General features: G+C 41.6%; 1 protein-coding gene across 4 annotated transcripts in view; it reads right to left on the reverse strand.

The window, feature by feature from the left end:
• Positions 1–17761, reverse strand: part of METAP1 (methionyl aminopeptidase 1) — a 78749-nt gene that overhangs the window by 1052 nt on the left and 59936 nt on the right. The window contains exons 11-12 of one of the 4 annotated variants that reach the window (XM_045792289.2): positions 14291–14477; positions 11237–11444 (exon numbers count right to left, since the gene is read on the reverse strand). In XM_045792289.2, the coding sequence (XP_045648245.1) occupies positions 14314–14477 (164 nt within the window). In that variant the 3' untranslated portion in view covers positions 11237–11444; positions 14291–14313. Of the gene's footprint in view, positions 1–11236; positions 11445–12792; positions 14478–17761 lie in introns of those variants that run through there. The other 3 variants (XM_045792270.2, XM_045792280.2, XM_045792261.2) reach the window with 3 other exon arrangements.

The raw sequence follows: 17761 nt of genomic DNA on the forward strand, positions 1-17761 counted from the left end.
GTGCATTTGTAGAGCCGGGCAGTGCAGCCTAGTTTTTCATTTTACCTAGAGGGCTGGAGATGCAGTAGCGGCCCAAATGGCCCCAAACTATTGCCCTGAGAAAACCAGAAGAAATTAAAACTAGTTTCTACCGAAGTTGTAAGAAAGAGGCTTTTAGGGGCGCCTGGGTGGCTCAGTCGTTAAGCGTCTGCCTTCGGCTCAGGGCGTGATCCCAGCGTTCTGGGATCGAGCCCCACATCAGGCTTCTCTGCTGGGAGCCTGCTTCTTCCTCTCCCACTCCCCCTGCTTGTGTTCCCTCTCCCGCTGGCTGTCTCTCTGTCAAATAAATAAAATCTTTAAAAAAAAAAAAAAAAAGAGGTTTTTAATCAGGTTTGATTTAGCCTAGCCTTCTAGGAACAAAGTATATTATTACCCTGAGCAATTGCACTAAGAAAATGGACATGTAGGGTGATAATGGAAAGCTAATAATTCTTTGAAAAGTTTTTTTCCCCATTACTTTTCTTCTCATATGTACAATGAGGTACACACAAATGAGATGGCATTTTAGGTTCACCAATGTGAGGAAGTAAAGCCATTCTAAAATGTAAAACAACTCCAAGTCTTGTAGCTAGCCAATTAGTCTACTTTTCATTTCTGCCACAGTTAAGTACATACTCTCGAGCCAGGTAATTCAGTTTAACAAGTATGAGCATTTCCGGGCTGAAAGCACAATTGTCTCTTTTCAAAGAACTAGCAGAAACAATCAAGTTTATAAGATCCTGATTATAAAGATTCTTGGATCATGGGACTTAAAGCATTTTCAAGATCCTTTTAATACATCTTCTCAGATGGCACCTAGGATGTTATGTACAATGCTAGACAAAATAGGTTTTGGAATAAGGTATAGATAAAACACGGCTAAAATCCATTCACTATGTGCATGTGAGCGAAGCTATCCTGGTTGTCCAAAGTTTGGGGTCTAGCACTTTAGAAGCATTGCTGGAATTTTTTTTTTTTAAGTATCTTAAACTGCTTTCTTGGACAGATACATAATTTTAACACAAATGGCTGACCCACTGTATATTTCATGAAAGCTAGCAAAATGTATTTTCAATTTAAGTACCTAAAATTTTACAGTATTAAGAACTAACTTTAGGGGCTCCTGGGTGGCTCAGTCCATTAAATATCTGACTCTTGGTTTCGGCTCAGGTTGTGATTTTATGGGTCATGGGATTGGCCCTGCATCAGGCTCTGCGTTCAGAGGGGAGTCTGCTTGAGATTCTCTCCCTCTGCCCCTACCCCCACTCATGCTTGCACTTTCTCTCAAAAAAAAAAAAAACAAAAAACTTTAAGCATTTTTTTTTAAAGATTTTATTTATTTGACACACAGCACAAGAAGGGGGAGTAGCAGGCATAGGGAGAGGGAGAAGCAGGCTCCTCGCTGAGCTGGGAGCCCGATGTGGGGCTTGATCCCAGGACCCTGGGATCATGACCTGAGCCGAAGGCAGACGCTTAACTGACTGAGCCACCCAGGTGCCCCTTTAAGCATCTTTTTTACTGAAAATTTTTCTTATACCTAGCTAATATGTTTCAAATCTTGCTTGCATATGCATTTTCAGCATGTTGTGCTGTTCTTTCTATTTAACCCTACTGACGTTCACTGGGGTAAGACAGTCCATATACAGACATGTCTGACTTGGAACAAGTTCTTTATTACATGCAGAGAACTAACCTATAAAGTAGGAACATATAGAATGATGAGGTTTTGGGGGTGGAGGCAGGAAAAAACTGCATTATATCCAAAACTCTGTCACAGGGAACCAATTTATGTATGTACAACTGAAACCAAACAAAAAATTCTCCAAAAAATATACATAGTGATATTTCCATTTATCCCATTTGAATGCAAAATTATACATAGCTGGTAATTCTCAAAACGTTTGTTGATTTGGGGATAGAGGGAACATCTTTTCCATGCACAGAATGCTTCAGAACATCTTCTGCTTGGCTACCAATCTGCCAATTAAGCTGGTGATCAAAGTCCCAAAGTAACTGACAGTTCTTTGGGCCTAGAGTCACTTTGTGACCCGGGAAAAAGACCAACTTCGGATTCAGCCAATTTTGTTTCAGTTAATATGCAAGACCAGATTCTTTGTCAGCAAATACCCTTTAGAAAAAGTATACCACAAACACGTTTGGAAAACATTAATTATATTTAAAGAGATACTTAGATAATAAATGCAAGGAACTAAGGGAATTGTGTCTTTAAAGAAACAAAGTGAACAGGGACATACAAAGTCCTCCATTATACAAATTCCTTTGGTGGAACTTTCCTTTATGGGCACAAAGCAGGTGGGATGGGTTTTAAGCAGACTGGTGTTTATCGAAGTGGACATCATACCAGAACTCCTTGTGGTGAGATAAATTTTGCACATGTTCTTTTCAAGAAAGGAGTGCTAATCCACCAGAGAACCCCCTCCAGTTTAGAATGGACTCGAACGTCCTTGACGACCAAACCCAGGCTATCTGAGGCAAGACAAGCAGCTAACCAGATCTGCTGCTCTCGGTCTCTAACACACATCTTCATACTAGACGTTCTTATCCTTGGCTATTTTGTTTCCTCAGAATCACTCAGGGCTCAGATTTACTAACAAGGTTTTAAATCTAGCCTGAGTTTTCTGTTGACCCCCGGCCCAACTACTGAAATATTGCAGATTTGTTTTATAGTCACATTATCCATAGACTAAAACAGTTCCTAAGTTACGCTATCACCCCACAAACAGGGGGGCTCCAGAGAGTGAAGTACAGTGATCTGTGCTAGTCACGCAACCACGTAAAAAACTGGAGCAATCAGAGCCCTGGGGTCCTGACTGTTGGTCTTGTGCTCTTCTCGTGACACCAAAGTACAGATGGGCCTACAGGTTTCGGAAAGTGTTCACATGTTTGTTCTTGGGAGTGGGACGAGGTGGCTGGGTTAACAGTAAAAGGGCTAAGCGCCCTGGAGATGTAAGCAATTACTCTCTTAAAAACTTTACAATGGACATGACCGGGGAGGGAGTGACATGACGGGGGAGGGAGTTCAGATGGCGGAGGAGTAGGGGACCCCTTTTTCAGCTGGTCCCCTGAGTCGAGCTGGATAGGTACCAGACCAGCCTAAATAACCACGGAACCAGCCTGAGACGCAGGAAGATGCATCTGGATCTCTACAAATGAACATCTCCAGCGCTGAGTATTGAGGTACGAAGAGGGGAGCTGTAAACCGTGCACGGATATCGGAAGATAAACGGAAGGGGGAGGGAGCCGCCGCATTTGGGCGCCGGGAAGCGGCAGCCACCTGCACGGGGGGGAGCGGGCGGACACACAGAGGGCACCCGCGAGAGAGCGGACTGAGACCGTGAGCCGGGTGCGCGCGCCACCAGGCATCTCCCGGAACACCGGAATCCCGGTGTGCTCACGGGATCCAGACTGAGACCGGGAGCTCACGGAGCGTGCGCGGGGCGGCTGGCGGGCCACCTGCACGGGGGAGCGGGCGGACTCGCGGTCGGCACCGCGAAACAGCAGACTGAGACCCTGAACCGGGTGCGCGCGCCACCAGGCTTCTCCCGAAACTCCGGAATCGAGGTGTGCTCACCGGGCATAGACTGAGACCGGGAGACCCGGGAGCGCGCGGGGCGGCCAGTGGCTGGCGGCATTAGAAACACAAAGGACAGAGACGCGCGGGCTGGTGGCTGGCGGCATTAGAAACACAAAGGACAGAGACGCGCCGGCCCTGGAAGTGAGGGCAGGGACGCCGGGTGTGGGGCGAACAGCCCGGGACGCTGCAGGGTTGAGCAGCACCAACAGAAACAGAGTTAAAGTGGCCAGAACATCAGTGGAGAACGGTCCGCAATCCCTCTGTTCTGCGACAACGCAGCCTCTGCTGCTCTGACCCTCAGAAGAGGCATAGCCGGCCGCCAGGGAAAGCCGCCAGAGAACAAAAGCCTGGAAATACCGGCTCAGAGAGTGCCCATCCCCATCCTCCCTCGCAGGGGACACGGAGACTCTAACCAAACAGGGCTGCCTGAGTATCGGTGCGGCAGGCCCCTCCCCCAGAAGGCAGGCTGAGAAATCAAGAAGCCCACAACCCGGGTGCCTGGGTGGCGCAGTCATTGAGTGCCTGTCTCCAGCTTAGGGCGTGATCCCGGCGTTCCGGAAAGGAGTCCCTCATCGGGCTCCTCCGCTGGGAGCCTGCTTCTTCCTCTCTCACTCCCCTGCTTCTGTTTCGTTCTTGCTGACTGTCTGTCTCCCTCTCTAAGTAAATAAATAACATCTTTAAAGAAGAAGCCCACATCTCTATGATCCCTATAAAACAAGGGGCACGGCCTGGGACCCAGTCAATAATTTTGGGCTCTGGACAACCCCGCAACCTCCCCTCATTAGAATGACAAGAAGGAGAAGCCCCCCCCAGCAAAGAAAAGACAGTGAGTCAGTGGCCTCTGCCACAGAAGTAACGGATATGGATGTAACCAAATTATCAGAAATGGAATTCAGAGTAACAATGGTCAAGATAATGAGTAGACTTGAAAAAAGTATTCAGGAAAATGTTACTGAGAATATAGAATCCCTAGGGGCGGAAATGAGAGCGAATTTGACAGAAATTAAAAATTCTATGAGCCAAATGCAGGCAAAACTAGAGGCTCTGATGGCCAGGGTCACCAAAGCAGAGGAAAGGGTTAGTGAATTGGAGGATGGGTTAATAGAGGAAAAAATAAAAATAGAAGATGGTCTTAAAAAAATCCACGCCCACGAATGTTGGCTACGGGAGATTACTGACTCAACGAAACGATCCAATGTTAGAATCATCGGCATCCCCGAGGGGGTGGAGAAAAACAGAGGTCTAGAAGAGATATTTGAACAAATTGTAGCTGAAAACTTCCCTAATCTAGCAAGGGAAACAAAAATTCGTGTCCAAGAGGCAGAGAGGACCCCTCCCAAGCTCAACCACGACAGACCTACACCACGTCACGTCATAGTGCAACTCGCAAATATGAGATCCAAGGATACAGTATTGAAAGCGGCCAGGGCAAAGAAATTTCTCACGTACCAAGGCAAAGGCATCAGAATTACGTCAGACCTGTCTACACAGACCTGGAATGAGAGAAAGGGTTGGGGGAGCATTTTTAAAGCTCTTTCAGAGAAAAACATGCAGCCAAGGATCCTTTATCCAGCAAGGCTGTCATTCAGAATTGATGGAGAAATAAAGACATTTCAGAATCGACAGTCACTAGCCAATTTCGTAACCACGAAACCAGCCCTACAGGAGGTATTACGGGGGGTTCTATAAAAGTAAAAAGGCCCCAAGAGTGATACAAAACAGAAAGTCACAGCCAATACAAACAAAGACTTTACTGACAACATGGCAGAATTAAAAGCATATCTCTCAGTACTCAGCCTTAACATTAATGGTTTAAATTCTTGCTTTAAACAACACAGGGTTGCAGATTGGATAAAAAGAAATGACCCATCCATTTGCTGTCTACAAGAGACTCATTTCGAACCCAAAGATACATTCAGACTGAGAGTAAGGGGATGGAGTACCATCTTTCACGCAAATGGACCTCAAAAGAAAGCTGGGGTAGCAATTCTCATATCAGATAAACTGGATTTTAAACTACAGAATATAGTTAGAGATGCAGAAGGGCACTATATTATTCTTAAAGGAAGTATTCAACAAGTGGATATGACTATTATAAATATATATGCCCCCAACAGGGGAGCAGCAAGATACACAAGCCAACTCTTAACCAGAATAAAGAGACATATAGATAAAAATACATTAATAGTAGGGGACCTCAACACTCCACTCTCAGAAATAGACAGAACACCCTGGCAAAAACTAAGCAAAGAATCAAAGGCTTTGAATGCCATACTCGACGAGTTGGACCTCTTAGATATATATAGAACACTACACCCCAGAACCAAAGAATACTCATTCTATTCTAATGCCCATGGAACATTTTCAAGAATAGACCATGTTCTGGGACACAAAACAGGTCTCAGCCGATACCAAAAGACTGAAATTATCCCCTGCATATTCTCAGACCACAACGCTCTGAAATTGGAACTCAACCACAAGGAAAAATTTGGAAGAAACTCAAACACTTGGAGACTAAGAACCATCCTGCTCAGGAATGACTCGATAAACCAGGAAATCAAAAATCAAATTAAACAATTTATGGAGACCAATGAGAATGAAAATACAACAGTCCAAAACCTATGGGATACTGCAAAAGCAGTCCTAAGGGGGAAATACATAGCCATCCAAGCCTCACTCAAAAGAATAGAAAAATCTAAAATGCAGTTTTTATATTCTCACCTCAAGAAGCTGGAACAGCAACAGAGGGACAGGCCTAATCCACGCACAAGGAAGCAGTTGACCAAAATTAAAGCTGAAATCAATCAAGCAGAAACCAGAAGTACAGTAGAGCAGATCAACAGGACTAGAAGCTGGTTCTTGGAGAGAATCAATAAAATTGACAGACCACTGGCAAGACTTATCCAAAAGAAAAGAGAAAGGACCCAGATTATTAAAATTATGAATGAAAAAGGAGAGGTCACGACGAACACCACTGAAATTGGAAGGATTATTAGGAATTTTTATCAACAGCTATATGCCAATAAACTAAGCAATCTGGAAGAGATGGACTCCTTCCTGGAAACCTATAAACTACCAAGATTGAAAAAGGAAGAAATTGATTTCTTAAACAGGCCAATTAATTATAAAGAAATTGAGTCAGTGATAAACAACCTTCCAAATAACAAAACTCCAGGCCCGGACGGTTTTCCTGGGGAATTCTACCAAACATTCAAAGAAGAAATAATACCTATTCTCCTAAAGCTATTTCAAAAAATAGAAACAGAAGGAAAGCTACCAAACTCTTCTATGAGGCCAATATTACCTTGATCCCCAAACCAGGCAAAGACCCCCTCAAAAAGGAGAATTACAGACCGATTTCCCTAATGAATATGGACGCCAAAATCCTCAACAAGATACTTGCTAATAGAATCCAACAGTTCATTAAAAGGATTATCCACCACGATCAAGTGGGATTCATACCTGGGATGCAAGCGTGGTTCAATATTCGCAAATCAATCAGCGTGATACACCATATCAACAAGAAAAGACTCAAGAACCATATGATCCTCTCAATCGATGCCGAAAAAGCATTTGACAAAATACAGCATCCTTTCCTGATTAAAACCCTTCAGAGTGTAGGAATAGAAGGTACATTTCTCAATCTCATAAAAGCCATCTATGAAAAGCCTACTGCAAATATTATTCTCAATGGGGAAAAGCTGGAAGCCTTTCCCTTAAGATCAGGAACACGACGAGGATGCCCACTCTCGCCACTACTATTCAACATAGTACTAGAAGTCCTTGCAACAGCAATCAGACAACAAAAAGGGATCAAAGGTATTCAAATCGGCAAAGAAGAAGTCAAAATGTCTCTCTTCGCAGATGACATGATACTCTATATGGAAAACCCAAAAGAAGCCACTCCCAAACTATTAGAAGTTATAGAGCAATTCAGTAACGTGGCGGGATACAAAATCAATGCTCAGAAATCAGTTGCATTTCTGTACACGAATAACAAGAACGAAGAAAGAGAAATTAGGGAATCCATCCCATTTACAATAGCACCAAAAACCATACGTTACCTTGGAATTAACTTAACCAGAGACGTAAAGGACCTTTATTCTAGAAACTATAAATCACTCTTAAAAGACATTGAGGAAGACACAAAAAGATGGAAAGATATTCCACGCTCATGGATCGGAAGAATTAACATAGTTAAAATGTCCATGCTACCCAGAACAATCTACACTTTCAATGCTATCCCGATCAAAATACCGAGAACATTTTTCAAAGAACTGGAACAAATAGTCCTTAAATTTGTATGGAACCAGAAAAGACCCCGAATCTCCAAGGAACTGTTGAAAAGGAAAAACAAAGCTGGGGGCATCACAATGCCGGATTTCGAGCTGTACTACAAAGCTGTGATCACAAAGACAGCATGGTACTGGCACAAAAACAGACACATAGACCAATGGAACAGAATAGAGAGCCCAGAAATGGACCCTCAGCTCTTTGGGCAACTAATGTTTGATAAAGCAGGAAAAAACATCCGGTGGGAAAAAGACAGTCTCTTCAATAAATGGTGCTGGGAAAATTGGACAGCTACATGCAAAAGAATGAAACTTGACCACTCTCTCACACCATACACAAAAATAAACTCCAAATGGATGAAAGACCTCGATGTGAGACAGGAATCCATCAAAATTCTAGAGGAGAACATAGGCAGCAACCTCTACGACATCGGCCAAAGCAACCTTTTTCATGATACATCCCCAAAGGCAAGAGAAACAAAAGATGCAATGAATTTATGGGACTTCATCAAGATTAAAAGTTTCTGCACAGCCAAGGAAACAGTCAGAAAAACTAAGAGGCAGCCCACGGAATGGGAGAAGATATTTGCAAATGACACTACAGATAAAGGACTGGTATCCAAGATCTACAAAGAACTTCTCAAACTCAATACACGAGAAACAAATAAACAAATCAAAAAATGGGCAGAAGATATGAACAGACACTTTTCCAATGAAGACATACAAATGGCTAACAGACACATGAAAAAATGTTCAAAATCATTAGCCATCAAGGAAATTCAAATCAAAACCACACTGAGATACCACCTTACGCCAGTTAGAATGGCAAAAATAGACAAGGCAAGAAACAACAATTGTTGGAGAGGATGTGGAGAAAGGGGATCCCTCCTACATTGTTGGTGGGAATGCAAGTTGGTACAGCCACTCTGGAAAACAGTGTGGAGGTCCCTTAAAATGTTAAAAATTGAGCTTCCCTATGATCCAGCCATTGCACTACTGGGTGTTTACCCCAAAGATACAGACGTAGTGAAGAGAAGGGCCATATGCACCCCAATGTTCATAGCAGCAATGTCCACAATAGCTAAATCGTGGAAGGAGCCGAGATGCCCTTCAACAGATGACTGGATTAAGAAGTTGTGGTCCATATATACAATGGAATATTACTCAGCAATCAGAAAGAACGAGTTCTCAACATTTGCTACAACATGGACGGCACTGGAGGAGATAATGCTTAGCGAAATAAGTCAAGCAGAGAAAGACAACTATCATATGATTTCTCTCATCTATGGAACATAAGAACTAGAATGATCAGTAGGGGAAGAAAGGGATAAAGAAAGGGGGGGTAATCAGAAGGGGGAATGAAACATGAGAGACTACGGACTATGAGAAACAAACTGAGGGCTACAGAGGGGAGGGGGGTGGGGGAATGGGATAGACCGGTGATGGGTAGTAAGGAGGGCACATATTGCATGGTGCACTGGGTGTTATACACAACTAATGAATCATCGAGCCTTACATCGAAAACCGGGGATGTACTGTATGGTGACTAACATAATATAATAAAAAATCATTATTAAAAAAAAATAAAAAAATAAAAAAAAATAAAAACTTTACAATGGCAAAAAGATTAAACACCCATAAAAAATTATTAAAATACTTTGCGCTATAACAAACATATTACTGATGACTTTCCAGGAAGCCCTTCCTCAAGTGTTCCACTTACTGACTTTCCGGCACATTTGAATAAGATATACCAATGTTAACACATTTTTTTAATATAACCACAGAATCGCCATGGATGGGCAGCTCTGTTTTTGCTCATCCACAGTCCCCAAAATAAAAAGCTGACAGTAACAGGTAGCCAAGGCCACCTTATTCCTCCTTCCTTTTTCTCAAAATAACCAAATACAAACCACTATTCTTTTTCATCCTTAGCACTGAAAGGAAGAAGAGGTAAAGGGGAAGGCTGCCACCAAAGGTTGCTGGCTCCTCAGAGTTCAAACACAGGAGAGCCAGGGAATCCCATGCACAGAGCCTGTGCTGCTAAGCGAACCTCTTCTTGCATGTTCATTATTAAAATGAAACAACACTTTAAAAGCCTTTAGGATATTAGCATAATGTAGCCGACATTGTGAAACAATTTGTTCCTAAAGCATTATGTCCAGATGTTCTTCTCTACTGGAAAAGGGGCCACACACCCACATAACATGGTAGGATTTGCTCCTCTTGTAGCTGGAGCGCTTGGCAGAAGTCAAATACCAGCTGCAGACAGAATCTTATCACACTGTCTCAAACAGCTGCAATATTTCTAACTCCCAGACCACTAAAATATCATCCCCACTCCTCCTACGGTAGGTTTTGCCCCCAACATTCGCTGTAATCATTGTTAAAAAGTAGCTCGGTTTATGAAATTTAGAATACAGTAGGAACAAAACTGCTTCACGTAATTTTTAAACCAATACTCTGTACTCCCACAGCGAGTCATGTTCCAAGAATAAAAATTGCAAATTTTACACTTAAGTTCATTGTTGGTAGTGATTTTGATATAGTAATTCTAAATTCGACGTGTCGTATAGAATCCAGCAAATACGTAAATATTAATGTTATTCAGAACCAAAGTTCTCACCGTGGGATAAAGCAGATACGAATATGAAACAGGAAAAGGTGAGGAAGATTAGTGTTAGATTTGCAAGTATCAGAATGAACTCACGATTTATAAAAAATGCTATTCCTGGCTCTGTTCCCTGAAAGTGACTGGAAACAATGACACCCAGTAGTACCCAGATCTTGATTTCCAAATACCAGTCCCCATGAAAAGAAACTAGGGCTCCTTGAAGAAACAGCCTGTCCCACTGCAGGACAAGAAAACTAGATGATACACCTCCATCTTACTATGGCAAAAAGCAAGAAAGTGCTCAAAGACTGATGGGCACAGGTCAAGATGACGCATGGGTGAGCTGCAAGGTGCTTCTGCTGGCCAAAGTCGGAACAATTACAGTAATTAAGTAGAATTTTATGAATTCATGAGCTCACATGTATACTCAAAAAACAGTGGGTAGAGGGGGAAATATGCTTCTTTGTTAGGAGTGCCAGCTAATAAATGATGTATAAATAAATGTAGATGGAATGCCAAAATTAGAAAATCTCCATTTGCAGCCATCAACGTAACAAGGCAAGTGCCAAACTTATATTGGCAATGTGACAATAACACTGTCTCATGATGTGATGTGACACCATGAATGAGACACACTGCATACCATCAATGGACTCTTCTGCCAAAACATTTATCCTGAACCTACTCATGAGAAAGAGAAATATAGAATTCCACAAGCTAACTGGCTTGCTTCTTAAGCAAACATCAAAAAAGGTAGGTCTGAGGCACCTGAGTGGCTCAGTCGGTTAGGTGGCCGACTCTTGATTTCAGGTCAGGTCATGATCTCAGGGTCCTGGGATCGAGCCCCAAGTCAGATGCTGAGCTCAGCATGAGGTCTGAGTTTCTCTCCCTCTGCCTCCTCCATCCCTGCACACACACGCTCCCTCTAGAAATAAATGATAAAAATAAAAAATTATTTAAAAAGGTAGGCTTGTTCAAGAATAAAGAACACTAGAGATACAGGACAACCAAGTGCCATGCGTTTGGATCCTGGATTTTTACAAAAGTAGAAAAGCTTTAAAGAACATTTGGGAAAAATTGAGATTCACATTTGAATGTATACTATACGTTAGATAATTCCTTATCACTGCTAAATTCCTGGAATGTGGTAATTGTATTACGATCAGGTGGGAAATGTGCTTATGACAGGCTCCGATAGTAATGAGTGAGGTAGGAGCCACTGCTTTCCAAAGGGAAGTGCCTCGTGAGAGAGATCCGGCAAAGTAACAGGTGCTGAAGCCAGGGAAAGGATTTAGGATTATTTCATTATACTATACTTTGAACTTTTCTATAAATCTGAAAATTTTCAAAATAAAAAGTTGGAAGTAAAAAAAAAATTTTAAGAAGAAACAGCTAACAAATACCGTGAGGGTGATTTGGGGGCCTTAGCCAAGTGAAGCACCAGGCTGTCATTTTTCACCAAACAGAAAAGCCAGAAGTGGTTTCAGGACAAAGGAATCAAGTTACGATGCCAAACAAATTCCTAACCCTTCTCCTATTAATTTTGACCTGTGGCAAGCGGTATAAAAGGGTCAGTGAATGGGTTCTAATGTACCTTAATCCATTTTATCAGCAAAAGATATAAAATGAAGATAAAAGGCAAACGTTTCCCTGCGTCTAAATTTTAATTCCAAGGGGGATGGAGGAGTAGCAGGAAAAAAATATATGTATTATTTTAAAAGTTAACACAAAAAATGAAAACTTAATATACCTTCAACTTATTTTGAAAAGTTGGCAGAATGATACTTAAGGTTTTCATCTAAATCTAATAAACATCTGAAATTAGATATTTACATTTAGACTCGAGCCCATATTGTTTTGAAATCTCCCAAAGCGAGAAAAGCATCATCACCAATGTGTTGGTTTAACTTTTTACAAAAATACTATCCCATCAAGACTTTTTTTTCCCTTCAGCTTATTTTCTAATGACAGACATCAAAGAAGCCTTCACTGTTAATTCCGCAACCAGTACGTAAAATGCTCCTCTAAATATTCAGCGTTCTATCTTAAAATTAGCTCTCCAAATATGGCTTCCACTCAAATGCTGCTGGTATCTCGACTCTGCTGAACCAAACACAACACTGGAATTTCTACAGAGTCATTAGACTCGAAAAACTCTTTTTACTCAAATGGTCATGAGTCTATTTGAGATGATGAAATCAGCCACCCTATTCCCACCACTGCCCTCAGAAATCCCAGACAAATGCAGCAAAGTGAACGACTACACGGCGGGATAATCATTCAAACTTTTAATCTCCCTTTACACATTATATTAACATTCATATTGCAAGGCATTCCATTCACAAATATTACAGTTTGATAAAAAACTTCACACACATACCCCCAAAAGTCTATACCAGATTCAGTCACTGCACTAAATCATTAAAATAATAAAAGTAATGAAAACATTATCATAATTCTTTTAAAGCAATAAAGGTCTGAGGCACTCTGGGAAAGATGTTCTCGTATTAACGTGTCAGTGGTATCAAATTATCTTACAAGAAAGTTACCAGATACCCAGCGATCAAGTACACTCCAATGACAGTACCTTCGATCTGATATGTGTTCACTGACGCACTCCCATTGGACTTGAACTACTGAAAGGAACACAGACAGTGGGCAGCTGAGGTCATTTCTAATGAGGTTCCCAACTATGTGAAGGTAAAGCGTGTTTTCGACACCCAAGGACAGCTGTATCTCTACTGCGAGGGAACAGTCCAGTCTCGAAAGAAGTTCCCTTTTCATCACTACCAGGTTTACTAAATGTCAGAAGCTAAAAGCCCACCAGACTTATTCTGCTCGCTGCTCAAGAGATTTCAGAACTGTCTCTTCCCATCAACCTCCACAGTGCAACCTTCGCCCTTCTCTGAATATCTCCAAGGTGTGCCCTTGAAATAAAACAGAGGGCAAGAAAGGGAGCTTTCTCCCTCCCATTTCGACCAAACAAGAGGTCTGAAATAGCAACATATTACAAAATTCTCATGCTCTGTGACAGCCAGTTACCATTTGAAGCATGGCTATTTTTGCCATAAACTAGATTTTTTAAAACCTGACAACTCTTTTCCAAAGTGAATTTTGCCACATCCATACACTGACAGAGTCCACATTAGAAAGAAAGTCTCACTGACCGAGTGCTTCCTTACACACAATTACGAGGGTAAATAATCAGCATGGGGAAGGAGGGAGGCCAACTCCCAACTGGGAAATAAGTCACTGCAAACTACGGGTCCATTTATGACAGCATATAACCCTGTCAGAGCAGAATCAACACAAACCCAGGTCATATAGTGTTCGGTAATCACATACTTGGAATTTAAAATGTATACATATATATTTCCATACATATATAATAATAAAAATCTGGAACAACATATGTTGCTAAAGTTTCAAGGATTCTCATCTTCCACATTCACCTGGAGAGCAGCTGGCTCTTGCTGGCCCAGTTGTGGCAGTGATAAAAGCAACTAGAAGCAGGTTTAAGAAAAAAGTGCTCAAAGGCCAAGTGAGAAAACAGGGGTGCAGAGATTTCTGGAGGGAGAGGGGAGCACTGAAAAGAGTTGAGAATGTTTCCTTTACTCTTCTCAGCTTCCTCAGACCCGAGACAAGTTCTAGAGACACACATCCAATGCCGTAGTCCTTCCTTATCTATAGTCAAAACAAAACAAGGAATAAAAATCTCCTCTTCCGTTCTGTACTCTCTATAGAATGCATAGGACAGCCAGAAGGTATTACCGAGACGCGCCATCTCGGAGAAATTAAACTTGGGACATGAAGTGAGGCCGCGTGCTGTCGAGTCGCCGCGTCAGGATTTCACAGCCAGTGTCCGTGACCAGCAGGGTGTGCTCGAACTGAGCAGACCGCTTGCCGTCTCTCGTCACCGCGGTCCAACCATCTGGCCAGGTTTCATCCTGCCATCCGCCTTAAACAAACAAACAAGAACAATTGCTTAATTCTACTGCTCAGATTTCTAAACAAACTCTCTAGGTAAGTGTATTTGCAGGTACTCCTATATCCTCGGATATCACAGAAACAATTAGAAAATTCACTATTAAGACTCCTACTTACAAATGGTGGACAGCTACATGCAAAAGAATGAAACTGGACCATGTTCTTGACACCACACACAGAAATAAGCTAAAAGTGAATTAAAGACTTGAATGTAAGACCTGAAACCATGGAACTCCTTAAAGAAAACACAGGCAGTAATCTTAGACTATCAGCCTCATCAACATATTTATGAATCTGTCTCTTTAGGCAAGAGAAACAAAAGCAAAAAAAAAAAAAAAAAAACTACTAGGGGTCCCTGGGTGGCTCAGTTGGCTAAGCATCCAACTCTTGGTTTCGGCTCAGGTCATGATCTCAAGGTCGTGAGACTGGGCCCCGCCAAGGACTCCGCGCGGAACATGTAGTCTGCTTGAGATTCTCCTTCTCCCTCTGCTCCTCTCCCCGCCACCCCCCAATAAACAGATTAAATAAATAAATAAACTATCGGGGCTACACCAAAATAAAAAACTTTTTACACAGCAAAAGACACCATCAACAAAACAGAAAAGTAACCTACTGAATGGGAGAAGATATTTGCAAATGATATATCCAATAAGAGGTTGATATCCAAAATACATAAAGAATTTATATACCTCAACACCAAAAAAAAAAAAACAACCAAAACCAAAAAAACAAACACAAAACCCACACAAATAATCCAATTAAAAATGGGCAGAAGACATGAATAGACATTTTTCCAAAGAAGATATACAAACAGCCAAAAGACACATGGAAAGATGCTCAAATCACTAATAATCAGGGAAATGCAAATCAAATCTACAAGAGAAAACATCTCACACCTGTCAGAATGGCTAAAATCAAAAAGAGAGTAACACATGTTGGTGAGGAAAGAGGGCAAAGGGAACCCTTACGGACTGCTGGGGGGAGTGCAAACTGGTGCAGCCTCTGTGAAAACCAGTGTGGAGGCTCCTCAAAAAATTAAAAACAGAATTACTACACAATCCAGTAATTCCACTACTAAGTATGTACCCAAAGAAACAAAACCACTAATTCAAAAACACATATACCCCCCTACGTTTCTGCAGCATGTAGCCAAGATATGAAGGCAACTCTAGTGTCCACTGATAGATGAACGGATGAGAAGGTCTGGCAGACATACACAATGGAATACTACTTGGCCATAAAAAAGGATGAGATTGTGCCATCTGCCACAACATGGACAGACCTAGAGGGTATTATGCTAGGTGAAATAAATAGAGAAAAAACCGTATGATTTCACTTATATGTGAAACCTAAAAAACAAAACAAATGAATAATCAATCAAGCAGACTCTTAAATACAGAGAACAAACTGGTGGTTGCCAGAGGGGAGATGCATGGTGGGGCACGCGTGGGCGGGCATGTGTGTGTGTGAAATAGATAAATGGGAATTAAGAAGTACAAACTTCCAGTTATAAAATACGTAAATCACAGAGATGAAAAGTACAGCATGGGGCGTATAGTCAGTAATACTGTAGTGCTGTATGGTGACAGATGGTGACTCCACTTATCAGGATGAGCACTGAGTAATATACAGTACTGTCCAATCAGTATGGTTACTGGACACCTGAAACTAATACAGCATTGTATGTCAATTATACTTCAGTAATAATGATGGCAAAAATAATAATAATAAAAGATTCCTATTTATACTTCAATTGTTTTAGTCTTTCCAACTTCATTTTGGTCTTTAGTCCAATGACGTAATGATGATATTTTATTTTAAATTTCCTGGGGTGTGTTATAATTTCACATTTTTTATACCTCCCAAATATCAAATCAAGATGGTATTTCCAAAATAAAGGCACTGAGTTTCATTTTAGAAAACACACTGATATCACTCATTACAGAACTATGAGTTAAAAATTGAATTAATGAATTTAGCTCTTTCCTTTTTTTTTTTTTAAAGATTTTCTTTATTTATTTGACAGAGAGAGAGACAGCCAGCAAGAGAGGGAACACAAGCAGGGGGAGTGGGAGAGGAAGAAGCAGGCTCCCAGCGGAGGAGCCTGATGTGGGGCTCGATCCCATAACGCCGGGATCACGCCCTGAGCCGAAGGCAGACGCTTAACGACTGCGCCACCCGGGCGCCCCTGAATTTAGCTCTTTCCTGATATAACTTTGGCATCTGACTTAAATGCAGCCAATGTGTATTGTGAAGGAAAATAATCTTTTTACACTTTTATTACAGCATTTAATTCCTGATATTATTTTTAAATGGCAAGCACACAGACTGTGAGAACAGATGAACAGATGATACTGTGCAATTTCTGTGGACCACGCACCCCTGTAACCAGAAGAAGGGGCTAAGAGAAAGAAACAGGGATTGGTGAGGGAAGTTAAGAAATTACAATTAGGCAAAACAGGTTAGGGAGGGGCTGAGACTAGAGAAAGGAAAGAAAGGGACAGTGAAAACAGCCCTAAGACAATGAAAAAGACAGAGAGAGAGAGAGAGAGAGAGAGAGAGAGAGAGAGAAGGAGAGTGGGGGAGGGGAGGCAAAAGTAAAATGAGAAAGTTCTACAGTCCTGGACACTGCTATAAAACTGTTCACAGAGACTTACTTTCTTGTCTCCATATGAGATGTCAAAAAAATCAATACATTCTTCATTCTGAGTAACCTTTATCAAAGATTAGGTCTCACTGACTCAGAAAAATCCCAGAACATAAACTCTGCAGTGAAGTGACCTATTTTGCAATATTAAATCCCAGCCTAAAAAGAAAAATACGAGGTAGCTTGAGGAAAGTTAACTCATGCATTGTCAAACATCTAAAGGTAAGTGACTGGGGTGCCTGGGTGGCTCAGTCGGTTGAGCGTCTTCCTTCAGCTCAGGTCATGATCCCAGGATCCTGGGACTGAGCCCCGCATCAGGCTCCCTGCTCAGCAGGAGCCTGCTTCTCCCTCTGCTGCTCCCCCTGCTTGTACTCTCTCTGTGTGACAAATAAATAAATAAAACCTTTAAATAAACAAATAAAGATGAGTAACTGGATATTTCTTGATGTAATGAGTAACCTTTTCACAACTGCATTTAAGGTATAATACTTCTCTGACTTTACTGTGATCTGCTTAAAACAGGTTTTTTTCTAATGTCAAGTCAAACTATCCGGATATTATTCTGAGAAAATCCAAATTCCTCTTTGGATTTGAAACTTTGCAGGCGA

Source organism: Ursus americanus, chromosome 8, assembly GCF_024610735.1.
Source record: "Ursus americanus isolate L20-20 chromosome 8, mUrsAme1.1.p, whole genome shotgun sequence".
Classification (NCBI taxonomy): domain Eukaryota; kingdom Metazoa; phylum Chordata; class Mammalia; order Carnivora; family Ursidae; genus Ursus; species Ursus americanus.